General features: G+C 56.5%; 1 protein-coding gene across 1 annotated transcript in view; it reads right to left on the reverse strand.

The window, feature by feature from the left end:
• Positions 1–2394: 2394 nt before the first annotated feature.
• Positions 2395–15074, reverse strand: part of LOC147106511 (myosin-binding protein C, cardiac-type-like) — a 191436-nt gene continuing 178756 nt past the window's right edge. Inside the window, exons 17-20 of the mRNA XM_086007469.1 lie at positions 8136–8272; positions 7566–7752; positions 4520–4561; positions 2395–2883 (exon numbers count right to left, since the gene is read on the reverse strand). Coding sequence (XP_085863595.1) covers positions 4554–4561; positions 7566–7752; positions 8136–8272 — 332 coding nt within the window. The 3' untranslated portion in view covers positions 2395–2883; positions 4520–4553. The remainder of the gene's footprint in view (positions 2884–4519; positions 4562–7565; positions 7753–8135; positions 8273–15074) is intronic.

The following is a 15074-nucleotide window of genomic DNA, read 5'->3' on the forward strand; positions in this document are numbered from 1 at the left end:
ACTTTGCAGGTCCATTCATGGATTCCATGTTTTTGATAGCAGTAGACGCACATTCTAAATGGCCAGAAGTGATTAAGATGTCGACCACTACCTCTGAGAAGACGATCACAGTTCTAAGAACCATATTTGCAAGGAATGGGTTGCCGGAGCAAATATGTTCAGACAACGGACCACAGTTCGTGTCAGAAGAATTCCAGAAATTCATGAAAAAGAATGGGGTGAAACACTATACATCTGCCCCATATCATCCGGCTACAAATGGGTTGGCCGAGAGATTTGTACAAACGTTCAAAAAGGCGATAAAGGCCATGAGTGAAGATCATATTCCACTACAACACAAGGTGGACAATTTCCTAGTGGCGTATCGAAATGCCACGCATGCAGTGACAAATCAAAGCCCTGCCATAATGTTCTATAACAGAAGGTTGCGGTCCCGGTTGGATTTGTTAAAACCTAATGTGCGACGGGAAGTCGAAAACAAGCAATTCCAGCATGTAAATAACAAGAACACTCGTAGTTTTGAAATAGGACAACCAGTGTTGGCCAGGGACTATAGGGATGATAAATGGCAACCTGGAACAATTCGTGCATGACAAGGACCCTTGATGTACATGGTAGACGTTGGAGAGAACGTAATACGACGTCATGCTGACCAACTTGTGGAATCGAGAACAAGGGTCGACCCCATGTCTACGGCAGAGACACCAGTTGAAGAACTTATTGAGCCTGTCGCATCTACCTCAGACTCGAATGTGTATGATGATGTTAAAACCATAGGAGATCAAGTGGATGAGTCACCCCAGCAACGAGAACCAGAGACCCCTGAAAGGCGTTATCCGGGCCGGATCAGGAGGCCTCCTCAGAGACTGAATCTTTGAACAATTCTAGTGTGCAAATTGTATATATGTTATCCATGTTATGTTTAATTTGGGGTGTACACTGTTAAGCTAAAAGGGGAGGAATTGTAGTGTATGTAACCTGTACTACCTTAAGAGTATACCTTAAGATGATGGACTACTTTTTGATGGCTCCTGTACATTGTAGTACCGGTGGTGACCACACCGGTATATAAACCCTGCGGAGCAAAGTGTATCTCAGTTCAGCCCTGACCCTCAATCACTAAAGACCTGTTTACTTACTTCTGTAGTCTGTGTCCTGTTATTCAGTATAACTGCATTTGAAAACACAGACTCAACACTGGGAGTGTTTGATGGGACAGTGTAGAGGGAGCTTTACTCTGTATCTAACACGTGCTGTACCTGCCCTGGGAGTGTTTGATGGGACAGTGTAGAGGGAGCTTTACTCTGTATCTAACCCGTGATGTACCTGCCCTGGGAGTGTTTCATGGGAGAGTGTAGAGGGAGCTTTACTCTGTATCTAACCCGTGATGTACCTGTCCTGGGCGTGTTTGATGGGAGAGTGTAGAGGGAGCTTTACTCTGTATCTAACCCGTGCTGTACCTGTCCTGGGAGTGTTTCATGGGAGAGTGTAGAGGGAGCTTTACTCTGTATCTAACCCATGCTGTACCTGCCCTGGGAGTGTTTCATGGGAGAGTGTAGAGGGAGCTTTACTCTGTATCTAACCCGTGATGTACCTTCCCTGGGAGTGTTTGATGGGACAGTGTAGAGGGAGCTTTACTCTGTATCTAACCCGTGCTGTACCTGCCCTGGGAGTGTTTCATGGGACAGTGTAGAGGGAGCTTTACTCTGTATCTAACCCGTGATGTACCTGCCCTGGGAGTGTTTGATGGGACAGTGTAGAGGGAGCTTTACTCTGTATCTAACCCGTGATGTACCTGTCCTGGGCGTGTTTGATGGGAGAGTATAGAGGGAGTGACCTGTGACCTGCCTTATTTACATTGCTGGAAAATTCACCAAAGATTTTTTTGTAAAATTTGGAAACAGACTCACTTCCACAGCTGTGTACAACAAATAAAAACTTGTATTGATATAGCGTCTTTAACATAGTAAAACCTGCCAAGGTGCTGCACAGGAGGGTTAGCCAACAAAATTTGACACCGAGCCACATGTGGAGATATTAGAGCAAGTGACCAAAAGCTTGATCAAAGAGTGAGATTTTTAAGCAGCATCTTAAAGGAGGAGGGAGAGGCGGAGAGGATTTGGCAGGGATTTCCAGAGCTTAGGACCTCGGCCCCTGAAGGCACGGCCTCCAGTGTTCGAAGAGTCAAAATCAGTGATGCTCAAGAGGCCAGGATTGGAGGAGGGCAGATATCTCCAAAGGTTGTAGGGCTGGAGGAGATTATAGAGATAGGGAGGGGTGAGGCCATGGAGGGATTTATATGATGGGGTAAACTGGAGTGAGAGATGAAGAGATTGAGACTTTTGAGAGGTGAGCTCTGCCTATCAAAAAGTAATAATTAGACAGGCTGCAGTGTTGGTTGAATGTCTCTTTATTTCTGGGGTGTAGTGTAGGATTTTTACAATACATTGCACACATACTGTAACTGGACACACTGGGCCCTGGAACAGGAGGGATCTGACAGTGTGGCCCAGAATCCCCTCGACAGCCAGTCCGTGCAGTCACACTCAGATGGTGCTGGTGTAACCTTCCAAATGCAAGAGAAAGGACACACACCACACACCACACACACACCACACACGAATAAAACCATGCAATAAAATCATCAACAGTAGCAATTCGGGGGACGTGCAGCCATCCCAGTGATATCAGAGCATCAGGATAGGTTATTAAAAAAATCACAAGAATTTCAGAGCTGAGTGGAGTTAGACTAAACTGCTGGTGGAACGGCCCAACTCAGAGCTGGAGAAACAGCCTGACCGCTGGGCCGAGGCTTAGCATCAGCTCCTCTTCGATTCTTCATCCTCAGCGCTGCTCACTGTCCTCTCCGTGCCTCAGCCCAGCCTGAAATCAAGAACAAAGATCATAGGCACTCAGAACGGGCAAGACCCGATGTCAGACATTTACGGCCTATGTTTATTTTGAAATTTTATTTTTAAAGTCTCCCATTTACTCTTTGCTCTGCTTCTGTTTAGATCTCCCAATGCCATGTTACCACAGACCCTCCCTCCTCCTCCCGCCCTCTCTCCCTCCCTCCCTCCTCCTCCCGCCCTCCCTCCCTCCTCCTCCCGCCCTCCCTCCTCCCGCCCTCCCTCCTCCTCCCGCATTCCCTTCCTCCTCTCTGAATTGTCACTGTGTCAACATCAAGACTGATCACACCTCCTATCTAACTTCCTGCTTCATCTCCCTTCCTTCAAACCCTCTCTACTCCTTAGCCATTGTTTTCGGTCCCCGCCATGAACTCCATTCCCTAGCCATCGACTCCATCCCTCTCCCTAGTATCTGTCTGAGGCTAAACCATACTGTTCGCAACCTTGGTGTTATATTTGACCCCAAGAATAGCTTCCGACCTGCAACATAACTAAGACCGCCTATTTCCACCTCCGTAACATCGCCCGTCTCCGCTCCTGCTTCAGCTCATCCGCTGCTGAAACCCTCACCCATGCCTTTGTTACCTCTAGACTCGACTATTCCAACGCACTCCTGGCTGGCCTCCCACATTCCACCCTACTTAAACTTGAGGTCATCCAAAACTCGGCTGCCCGTGTCCTAACTCGCACCAAGTCCCGTTCACCCATCGCCCCTGTGCTCGCTGACCTACATTGGCTCCCGCTTAAGCAGCGCCTCGATTTTAAAATTCTCATCCTTGTTTTCAAATCCCTCCAAGGCCTTGCCCCTCCCTATCTCTGTAATCTCCTTCAGCCCCGGAGATATCTGCGCTCCTCCAATCCTGGTCTCTGGAGAATCCCTGATTATAATCGCTCCACCATTGGTGGCCGTGCCTTCTGCTGCCTGGGCCCTAAGCTCTGGAACTCCCTCCCTAAACCTCTTCGCCTCTCTCTCCTCCTTTAAGACTCTCCTTAAAACCGACCTCTTTGACCAAGCTTTTGGTCACCTGTCCTAATATCTCCGTATGTGGCTCAGTGTCAAATGTTGTTTGAGAATGCTCCTGTGAAGCACCTTGGGACGTTTTACGACGTTAATGGTGCTATAAAATACAAGTTGTTGTTGTTGCCTCTCTCCCTCCTTGTCTCGTCCCTCCCTCTCCCGGTACAGGAAACTTTTTTTTATCCGGCACCGGCTGGACCGACGTGGTGCCGGTTCATCAAAAATTCCGGATAACCGAAAGCTATAGTGAAAGATACGGAGCTGAGAGCTCCGTATAAAGCAACAAACCCTGTTGCTTAGCAACAGGTTCAGAACAATGGCCACAAGTTCCAAGCGTCTCTGTAGCTTAGCAACAGCTGCAGTCACACCCTTGCACAGCAACAGATCGACGAAGGCAAGTACAATATGAAGAAAAACTTAACTGAACCTACTCCTGAATTTTGCCGGTTAACCGAGATTTCCGGTTATTTAGGTGCTGGTAAACCGAAAGTTTCCTGTATCTATCCTTCCCACTCTTTCCTTCCCCCTTCTTCCTCTCCTTCCCCATACATTTTTCCCCGTCTCCCTCCCCCTCGGTTGTCTTGAAGCTTACCTCTGGAGCCTGCGTGGAGAGCTGGGATAGGCTTCTATAACACTGGGGGAAGGGAAAGAAACAGGTACTGATTAATGATCAGCATTCAGACTGGGCACAGCAGGAGGGTGGACGGAAGCCCAGGAGACCAGGCTGGACATATCCTGCCCAGGCTCCACCCACAGCAGTCAGGGTCTCCCAACATCTGGTGTTTGGAGTGTACCAGAGCTGTGTGGAGCAGTCTGGGTCTGTCAGCAGTGTGGGGTCAAGGGTCGCCCGGCCCTGCAGGGAGAGGCCTGCATCAAAAGTGTCAGAAACATTGGCGAATGTGGGAGCACCGTGAAGGGAGCGGGCTGGCCAGTTCCCAACCAAGAGGTTACATATGATTTGGTATCACACTGCTGCAATCGTCACCATGATAATCTTCCAATAAAAGCAGCCCAAAGAAATACCCAATAATACACTCAAATGAAGTGAAGCCTGGGGAATTGTTCAAATCCAGCCCCAGGCTTTACGCTTCGCTCCCACCGAAGGGGAGCCGCTTCCTCCGAGGGAGGCTTTAAGGATCCAGGTGGAAGTTACGTGACCCAATGAAGGCCTCGAGCAGCAGGGTGAAAACTGACAGTACATGTCCTCAGTGTCAGTCCTGGCTCAGTGGTAGCTTTCGTCCCTTTGAGTCAGAGGGCTGTCAGTTCAAATCCCACTGCAGAGACCAAAGACGAACACTCCAGTGCAGTACTGAGTCACTGCACTGTCAGAGGGACAGTACTGAGGGAGTGCTGCACAGTCGGAGGGGCAGTACTGAGGGAGTGCCGCACTGTCAGAGGTGCAGTACTGAGGGAGCGCTGCACTGTCGGAGGGACAGTACTGAGGGAGTGCTGCACTGTCTGAGGGGCAGTACTGAGGGAGTGCAGCACTGTCGGAGGGGCAGTACTGAGGGAGTGCTGCACTGTCAGAGCGGCAGTACTGAGGGAGTGCTGCTGCACTGTCGGTGGTGCAGTGCTGAGGGAGTGCTGCACTGTCGGAGGGGCAGTACTGAGGGCGTGCTGCACTGTCGGAAGGGCAGTACTGAGGGCGTGCTGCACTGTCGGAGGGGCACTACTGAGGGAGTGCTGCACTGTCGGCGGTGCAGTACTGAGGGGACGCTGCACTGTTGGAGGTGCAGTACTGAGGGTGCGCTGCACTGTCAGAGGTGCAGTACTGAGGGAGTGCTGCACTATCGGAGGGGCCATACTGAGGGAGTGCTGCACTATCGGAGTGGCAGTACTGAGGGCGTGCTGCACTGTCGGCGGGGCAGTACTGAGGGAGTGGTGCACTGTCGGAGGGGCAGTACTGAGGGAGTGCTGCACTGTCGGAGGGTCAGTACTGAGGGAGCGCTGCATTGTCGAAGGGGCACTACGGAGGGAGTGCTGCACTGTCGGAGGGGCAGTACTGAGGGAGTGCTGCAATATCGGAGGGGCAGCACTGAGGGAGTGCTGAACTGTCGGAGGGGCAGTACTAAGGGAGTGCTGCACTGTCGGAGGTGCAATACCGAGGGAGTGCTGCACTGTCGGAGGGTCAGTAGTAAGGGAGTGCTGCACTGTCGGAGGGGCAGTACTAAGTGAGTGCTGCACTGTTGGAGGGGCAGTACTAAGGGAGTGCTGCACTGTCGGAGGGGCAGTACTGAGGGAGCGCTGCACAATTCGAGAGGCAGCACTGAGGGAGTGCTGCACTGTTGGAGGGGCAGTACTGAGGGAGTGCTGCACTGTCAGAGGGGCAGTACTGAGGGAGTGCTGCACTGTCGGAGGTGCAATACTGAGGGAGTGCTGCACTGTTGGAGGTGCAGTACTGAAGGAGTGCTGCACTGTCAGAGGGGCAGTACTGAGGGAGCGCTGCACTGTTGGAGGGGCAGTACTGAGGGAGTGCTGCACTGTTGGAGGGGCAGTACTGAGGGAGTGCTGCACTGTTGGAGGGGCAGTACTGAGGGAGCGCTGCACTGTCGGAGGGGCAGTACTGAGGGAGTGTTGCACTGTCGGAGAGGCAGTACTGAGGGAGTGCTGCACTGTTGGAGGGGCAGTACTGAGGGAGTGCTGCACTGTCAGAGGGGCAGTACTGAGGGAGTGCTGCACTGTCGGAGGTGCAATACTGAGGGAGTGCTGCACTGTTGGAGGTGCAGTACTGAAGGAGTGCTGCACTGTCAGAGGGGCAGTACTGAGGGAGCGCTGCACTGTTGGAGGGGCAGTACTGAGGGAGTGCTGCACTGTTGGAGGGGCAGTACTGAGGGAGTGCTGCACTGTTGGAGGGGCAGTACTGAGGGAGCGCTGCACTGTCGGAGGGGCAGTACTGAGGGAGTGTTGCACTGTCGGAGAGGCAGTACAGAGGGAGTGCTGCACTGTTGGAGGGGCAGTACTGAGGGAGCGCTGCACTGTCGGAGGGGCAGTACTGAGGGAGTGTTGCACTGTTGGAGGGGCAGTACTGAGGGAGCGCTGCACTGTCGGAGAGGCAGTACTGAGGGAGTGCTGCACTGTTGGAGGGGCAGTACTGAGGGAGTGCTGCACTGTTGGAGGGGCAGTACTGAGGGAGTGTTGCACTGTCGGAGAGGCAGTACTGAGGGAGTGCTGCACTGTTGGAGGGGCAGTACTGAGGGAGTGTTGCACTGTCGGAGAGGCAGTACTGAGGGAGCGCTGCACAGTCGGAGGTGCCATCTTTCGGATGAGACGTTAAACCAAGTCCCCGTCTGCTCTCTGAGGGATGTAAAAGACCCGACGGCACGATTGATCAGGGGAGTATTTTGAAGACGAGCAGGGGAGTTAGCTTCAGTGTCCCTCAGTCAGCATCAAGTAACTGATCATTCTCAACTTGCTGTTTGTGGGATCTCGCTGTGCATAAATTGGCTGCCGCCTTTCCTTCATTACAACAGTGACTATACTTCCAAAGTACTTCTTTGGCTGTAAGCGCTTTGGGAGGTCTTGAGGTCGTGAAAGGCGCGATGTAAATGCAAGTCATTTCTTTTATTCATATTTTTCCCACATGGAGGGGGCTCAGACTGAGCCTGGACCTGTTCCCTCCGCAGTGAGCGCCCACTTACCTCGCACCTCCAGCGTACACTCGCTCTCGGCCTCCCCCAGGGGATTGATGGCCCGGCAGCTGTAGATTCCGCCGTCGAAGGGGCACGGCTTACGGATCTCCAGCGTCAGCACCCCCTGGTTACTGAACATCCTGTACCGGGGGTCAGTCGACAGGTCCAGCCGGTTCTTGCACCACACCACCTTGGGCTGGGGGTCGGGGGAGAGAGAGAGAGAGAGAGAGAGAGAGAGAAAGAGATGGGAGGGAGAGAGTGGCGGGGAGGGAGAGAGAAAAAGGCGGAGAGAGAGAGAGGGGGAGAGATAGGGAGTGAGACAGAGTGGGAGAGAATGGGACGGAGTGGGAGGGAGAGAGAGAGGGAGACGATGAGTGAGGGAGATGGGGAGGGAGGGGGAAGGGGAGGGAGGGGGGAAGGGGAGGGGGTAGGGGAGTGGAAGGAGAGAGACGGGGAGGGAGACGGGGAGAGAGAGGGTGGGAGACGGGGAGGGAGACGGGGAGGAAGAGAGAGAGTTTAGGAACACTTCTGATTCTAATTGTGTGACTGAGTTGCTCCATGCTGAGGGTGAACTCTTACCTTGGGGCTCCCTCGTAGGGCACAGCTCAGCATTGCATTGTAGCCACAAATCACGGAGCGATTCACCAGCGAGCGCGTGAACTTGGGTGGCTCTGTGAAGTCGTGCTGCTTGTAGCTGGGCGGCTTGTACTCCATCCCTGCCGGAGGCACCAGGGAGAGGCATGGTTAGAGTCTGCTAGTGCCCACCTCACCAGGTCAGTCGCCCCTGACACACTCGTTGACCTCTGAACGTTCACCTCCTGCGATCACACCCCCCCCAAACTAACACATCGCCTTAAGCCATAGATAGGGCAGGAGGAGGGGAGATGAATCTGACTGTATTTGCACCACACTCCCCTCTTTACCGACCCGTCACATCTCTCCTCTGGAGCAAGACTCCCCAATTCTGGTTTAAAAATGACTGCAGTGTCACCACTGGCAGGAGGGCATAATTGCAGCGTGACAGGTTTACATAGGCAATTCCGATTTTAAATGTTGACACAGGAATTTACAATGAAGATACACAAATAAGGAGAGAATGTTTGACTTTATAATGAGGAGTGAATTACCTCTGATTATTGTGGTCCAACTAACCCCCTCCCGGCCTCGAACCCTGCTTCACCTGAAGACACCAGGCCCCAACCCTGCTCTCTCATCAGTTAGTGCAGTGGTGGGGGCACCACGACTGATCTCAGAGATCCCACAATAGGGAGAGGGGGGAATCAGCCAGGGCTCCTGCTCCCAACCGCGGTACATGAACCCAGGGTTAGAGAGAGTGGGGAATCAGCCCCAATCGCTGTCCATGGCCCCTGGGTTAGAGAGAGGGGGAATCAGCCCCAATCGCTGTTCATGGCCCCTGGGTTAGAGAGAGGGGGAATCAGCCCCAATCGCTGTCCATGACCCCTGGGTTAGAGAGAGGGGGGAATCAGCCCCAACCACTGTCCATGGCCCCTGGGTTAGAGAGAGGGGGGAATCAGCCCCAACCGCTGTCCATGACCCCTGGGTTAGAGAGAGGGGGAATCAGCCCCAATCGCTGTCCATGGCCCCTGGGTTAGAGAGAGGGGGAATCAGCCCCAATCGCTGTCCATGACCCCTGGGTTAGAGAGAGGGGGGAATCAGCCCCAACCACTGTCCATGGCCCCTGGGTTAGAGAGAGGGGGAATCAGCCCCAATCGCTGTCCATGGCCCCTGGGTTAGAGAGAGGGGGGAATCAGCCCCAATCGATGTCCATGGCCCCTGGGTTAGAGAGAGGGGGAATCAGCCCCAATCGCTGTCCATGGCCCCTGGGTTAGAGAGAGGGGGAATCAGCCCCAACCACTGTCCATGGCCCCTGGGTTAGAGAGAGGGGGAATCAGCCCCAATCGCTGTCCATGGCCCCTGGGTTAGAGAGAGGGGGAATCAGCCCCAATCGATGTCCATGGCCCCTGGGTTAGCGAGCGGGGGAATCAGCCCCAACCACTGTCCATGGCCCCTGGGTTAGAGAGAGGGGGGAATCAGCCCCAACCGCTGTCCGTGGCCCCTGGGTTAGAGAGAGGGGGAATCAGCCCCAATCGCTGTCCGTGGCCCCTGGGTTAGAGAGAGTGGGGAATCAGCCCCAATCGCTGTCCATGACCCCTGGGTTAGAGAGAGGGGGGAATCAGCCCCAATCGCTGTCCGTGGCCCCTGGGTTAGAGAGAGGGGGGAATCAGCCCCAATCGCTGTCCATGACCCCTGGGTTAGAGAGAGGGGGGAATCAGCCCCAATCGCTGTCCATGGCCCCTGGGTTAGAGAGAGGGGGGAATCAGCCCCAACCGCTGTCCATGGCCCCTGGGTTAGAGAGAGTGGGAATCAGCCCCAATCGCTGTCCATGGCCCCTGGGTTAGAGAGAGGGGGGAATCAGCCCCAATCGCTGTTCATGGCCCCTGGGTTAGAGAGAGGGGGAATCAGCCCCAATCGCTGTTCATGGCCCCTGGGTTAGAGAGAGGGGGAATCAGCCCCAATCGCTGTCCATGACCCCTGGGTTAGAGAGAGGGGGGAATCAGCCCCAATCGCTGTCCGTGGCCCCTGGGTTAGAGAGAGGGGGGAATCAGCCCCAATCGCTGTCCATGGCCCCTGGGTTAGAGAGAGGGGGAATCAGCCCCAATCGCTGTTCATGGCCCCTGGGTTAGAGAGAGGGGGAATCAGCCCCAATCGCTGTCCATGACCCCTGGGTTAGAGAGAGGGGGGAATCAGCCCCAATCGCTGTCCATGGCCCCTGGGTTAGAGAGAGGGGGGAATCAGCCCCAATCGCTGTCCATGGCCCCTGGGTTAGAGAGAGTGGGGAATCAGCCCCAATCGCTGTCCATGGCCCCTGGGTTAGAGAGAGGGGGAATCAGCCCCAACCACTGTCCATGGCCCCTGGGTTAGAGAGAGGGGGGAATCAGCCCCAACCGCTGTCCATGGCCCCTGGGTTAGAGAGAGGGGGGAATCAGCCCCAACCGCTGTCCATGACCCCTGGGTTAGAGAGAGGGGGGAATCAGCCCCAATCGCTGTCCATGGCCCCTGGGTTAGAGAGAGGGGGGAATCAGCCCCAACCACTGTCCATGGCCCCTGGGTTAGAGAGAGGGGGAATCAGCCCCAATCGCTGTCCGTGGCCCCTGGGTTAGAGAGAGGGGGGAATCAGCCCCAATCGCTGTCCATGACCCCTGGGTTAGAGAGAGGGGGGAATCAGCCCCAATCGCTGTCCATGGCCCCTGGGTTAGAGAGAGTGGGGAATCAGCCCCAATCGCTGTCCATGGCCCCTGGGTTAGAGAGAGGGGGGAATCAGCCCCAATCGCTGTCCATGGCCCCTGGGTTAGAGAGAGGGGGAATCAGCCCCAACCACTGTCCATGGCCCCTGGGTTAGAGAGAGGGGGGAATCAGCCCCAACCGCTGTCCATGACCCCTGGGTTAGAGAGAGGGGGGAATCAGCCCCAATCGCTGTCCATGGCCCCTGGGTTAGAGAGAGGGGGGAATCAGCCCCAACCACTGTCCGTGGCCCCTGGGTTAGAGAGAGGGGGGAATCAGCCCCAATCGCTGTCCATGGCCCCTGGGTTAGAGAGAGTGGGGAATCAGCCCCAATCGCTGTCCATGACCCCTGGGTTAGAGAGAGGGGGGAATCAGCCCCAATCGCTGTCCATGGCCCCTGGGTTAGAGAGAGTGGGGAATCAGCCCCAACCACTGTCCATGGCCCCTGGGTTAGAGAGAGGGGGGAATCAGCCCCAACCACTGTCCGTGGCCCCTGGGTTAGAGAGAGGGGGGAATCAGCCCCAATCGCTGTCCATGGCCCCTGGGTTAGAGAGAGGGGGAATCAGCCCCAACCACTGTCCATGGCCCCTGGGTTAGAGAGAGGGGGGAATCAGCCCCAATCGCTGTCCATGGCCCCTGGGTTAGAGAGAGGGGGAATCAGCCCCAACCACTGTCCATGGCCCCTGGGTTAGAGAGAGGGGGAATCAGCCCCAATCGCTGTCCATGACCCCTGGGTTAGAGAGAGGGGGAATCAGCCCCAACCACTGTCCATGGCCCCTGGGTTAGAGAGAGGGGGGAATCAGCCCCAATCGCTGTCCATGACCCCTGGGTTAGAGAGAGGGGGGAATCAGCCCCAATCGCTGTCCATGGCCCCTGGGTTAGAGAGAGGGGGGAATCAGCCCCAATCGCTGTCCATGGCCCCTGGGTTAGAGAGAGGGGGGAATCAGCCCCAACCACTGTCCATGGCCCCTGGGTTAGAGAGAGGGGGGAATCAGCCCCAATCGCTGTCCATGACCCCTGGGTTAGAGAGAGGGGGGGAATCAGCCCCAATCGCTGTCCATGGCCCCTGGGTTAGAGAGAGTGGGGAATCAGCCCCAACCACTGTCCATGGCCCCTGGGTTAGAGAGAGGGGGAATCAGCCCCAATCGCTGTCCGTGGCCCCTGGGTTAGAGAGAGGGGGAATCAGCCCCAATCGCTGTCCATGGCCCCTGGGTTAGAGAGAGGGGGGAATCAGTCCCAATCGCTGTCCATGACCCCTGGGTTAGAGAGAGGGGGGAATCAGCCGCAATCGCTGTCCGTGGCCCCTGGGTTAGAGAGAGGGGGAATCAGCCCCAACCGCTGTCCATGGCCCCTGGGTTAGAGAGAGGGGGGAATCAGTCCCAATCGCTGTCCATGACCCCTGGGTTAGAGAGAGGGGGGAATCAGCCCCAATCGCTGTCCGTGGCCCCTGGGTTAGAGAGAGTGGGGAATCAGCCCCAATCGCTGTCCATGACCCCTGGGTTAGAGAAAGGGGGGAATCAGCCCCAATCGCTGTCCGTGGCCCCTGGGTTAGAGAGAGGGGGGAATCAGCCCCAATCGCTGTCCATGGCCCCTGGGTTAGAGAGAGTGGGAATCAGCCCCAATCGCTGTCCATGGCCCCTGGGTTAGAGAGAGGGGGGAATCAGCCCCAATCGCTGTCCATGGCCCCTGGGTTAGAGAGAGGGGGAATCAGCCCCAATCGCTGTCCATGGCCCCTGGGTTAGAGAGAGGGGGGAATCAGCCCCAATCGCTGTCCATGGCCCCTGGGTTAGAGAGAGGGGGGAATCAGCCCCAATCGCTGTCCGTGGCCCCTGGGTTAGAGAGAGTGGGGAATCAGCCCCAATCGCTGTCCATGGCCCCTGGGTTAGAGAGAGGGGGGAATCAGCCCCAATCGCTGTCCATGGCCCCTGGGTTAGAGAGAGGGGGGAATCAGCCCCAATCGCTGTCCATGGCCCCTGGGTTAGAGAGAGGGGGGAATCAGCCCCAATCGCTGTCCATGGCCCCTGGGTTAGAGAGAGGGGGGAATCAGCCCCAATCGCTGTCCATGGCCCCTGGGTTAGAGAGAGTGGGGAATCAGCCCCAATCGCTGTCCATGGCCCCTGGGTTAGAGAGAGGGGGAATCAGCCCCAATCGCTGTCCATGGCCCCTGGGTTAGAGAGAGGGGGGAATCAGCCCCAATCGCTGTCCATGGCCCCTGGGTTAGAGAGAGTGGGGAATCAGCCCCAATCGCTGTCCATGGCCCCTGGGTTAGAGAGAGGGGGAATCAGCCCCAATCGCTGTCCATGGCCCCAGGGTTAGAGAGAGTGGGGAATCAGCCCCAATCGCTGTCCATGGCCCCAGGGTTAGAGAGAGGGGGGAATCAGCCCCAATCGCTGTCCATGACCCCTGGGTTAGAGAGAGGGGGAATCAGCCCCAATCGCTGTCCGTGGCCCCTGGGTTAGAGAGAGTGGGGAATCAGCCCCAATCGCTGTCCGTGGCCCCTGGGTTAGAGAGAGGGGGGAATCAGCCCCAATCGCTGTCCATGGCCCCTGGGTTAGAGAGAGGGGGGAATCAGTCTCAACCGCTGTCCATGACCCCTGGGTTAGAGAGAGGGGGGAATCAGCCCCAATCGCTGTCCATGGCCCCTGGGTTAGAGAGAGTGGGGAATCAGCCCCAATCGCTGTCCATGGCCCCTGGGTTAGAGAAAGGGGGGAATCAGCCCCAATCGCTGTCCGTGGCCCCTGGGTTAGAGAGAGGGGGGAATCAGCCGCAATCGCTGTCCATGGCCCCTGGGTTAGAGAAAGGGGGGAATCAGCCCCAATCGCTGTCCGTGGCCCCTGGGTTAGAGAAAGGGGGGAATCAGCCCCAATCGCTGTCCGTGGCCCCTGGGTTAGAGAGAGGGGGGAATCAGCCCCAATCGCTGTCCATGGCCCCTGGGTTAGAGAGAGTGGGGAATCAGCCCCAATCGCTGTCCGTGGCCCCTGGGTTAGAGAGAGTGGGGAATCAGCCCCAATCGCTGTCCATGGCCCCTGGGTTAGAGAGAGTGGGGAATCAGCCCCAATCGCTGTCCATGACCCCTGGGTTAGAGAGAGGGGGGAATCAGCCCCAACCGCTGTCCGTGGCCCCTGGGTTAGAGAGAGTGGGGATTCAGCCCCAATCGCTGTCCATGGCCCCTGGGTTAGCGAGCGGGGGAATCAGCCCCAATCACTGTCCATGACCCCTGGGTTAGAGAGAGGGGCGAATCAGCCCCAATCGCTGTCCGTGGCCCCTGGGTTAGAGAGAGGGGGAATCAGCCCCAACCACTGTCCATGGCCCCTGGGTTAAAGAGAGGGGGAATCAGCCCCAATCGCTGTCCATGGCCCCTGGGTTAGAGAGAGTGGGGATTCAGCCCCAATCGCTGTCCGTGGCCCCTGGGTTAGAGAGAGGGGGGAATCAGCCCCAATCGCTGTCCGTGGCCCCTGGGTTAGAGAGAGTGGGGAATCAGCCCCAATCGCTGTCCGTGGCCCCTGGGTTAGAGAGAGGGGGAATCAGCCCCAACCGCTGTCCATGGCCCCTGGGTTAGAGAGAGGGGGAATCAGCCCCAATCGCTGTCCATGGCCCCTGGGTTAGAGAGAGGGGGGAATCAGCCCCAATCGCTGTCCGTGGCCCCTGGGTTAGAGAGAGGGGGGAATCAGCCCCAATCGCTGTCCGTGGCCCCTGGGTTAGGGAAAGGGGGGAATCAGCCCCAATCGCTGTCCGTGGCCCCTGGGTTAGAGAGAGTGGGGAATCAGCCCCAATCGCTGTCCATGGCCCCTGGGTTAGAGAGAGGGGGGAATCAGCCCCAATCGCTGTCCATGGCCCCTGGGTTAGAGAGAGGGGGGAATCAGCCCCAATCGCTGTCCGTGGCCCCTGGGTTAGAGAGAGTGGGGAATCAGCCCCAACCGCTGTCCATGGCCCCTGGGTTAGAGAGAGGGGGGAATCAGCCCCAATCGCTGTCCATGGCCCCTGGGTTAGAGAGAGGGGGGAATCAGCCCCAATCGCTGTCCATGGCCCCTGGGTTAGAGAGAGTGGGGAATCAGCCCCAATCGCTGTCCATGGCCCCTGGGTTAGAGAGAGGGGGAATCAGCCCCAATCGCTGTCCATGGCCCCTGGGTTAGAGAGAGTGGGGAATCAGCCCCAATCGCTGTCCGTGGCCCCTGGGTTAGAGAGAGGGGGGAATCAGCCCCAATCGCTGTCCAT

This window comes from Somniosus microcephalus, chromosome 15, assembly GCF_052327205.1.
Source record: "Somniosus microcephalus isolate GS21.2 chromosome 15, FLI_Smic_1.0, whole genome shotgun sequence".
In the NCBI taxonomy this organism is placed as follows: domain Eukaryota; kingdom Metazoa; phylum Chordata; class Chondrichthyes; order Squaliformes; family Somniosidae; genus Somniosus; species Somniosus microcephalus.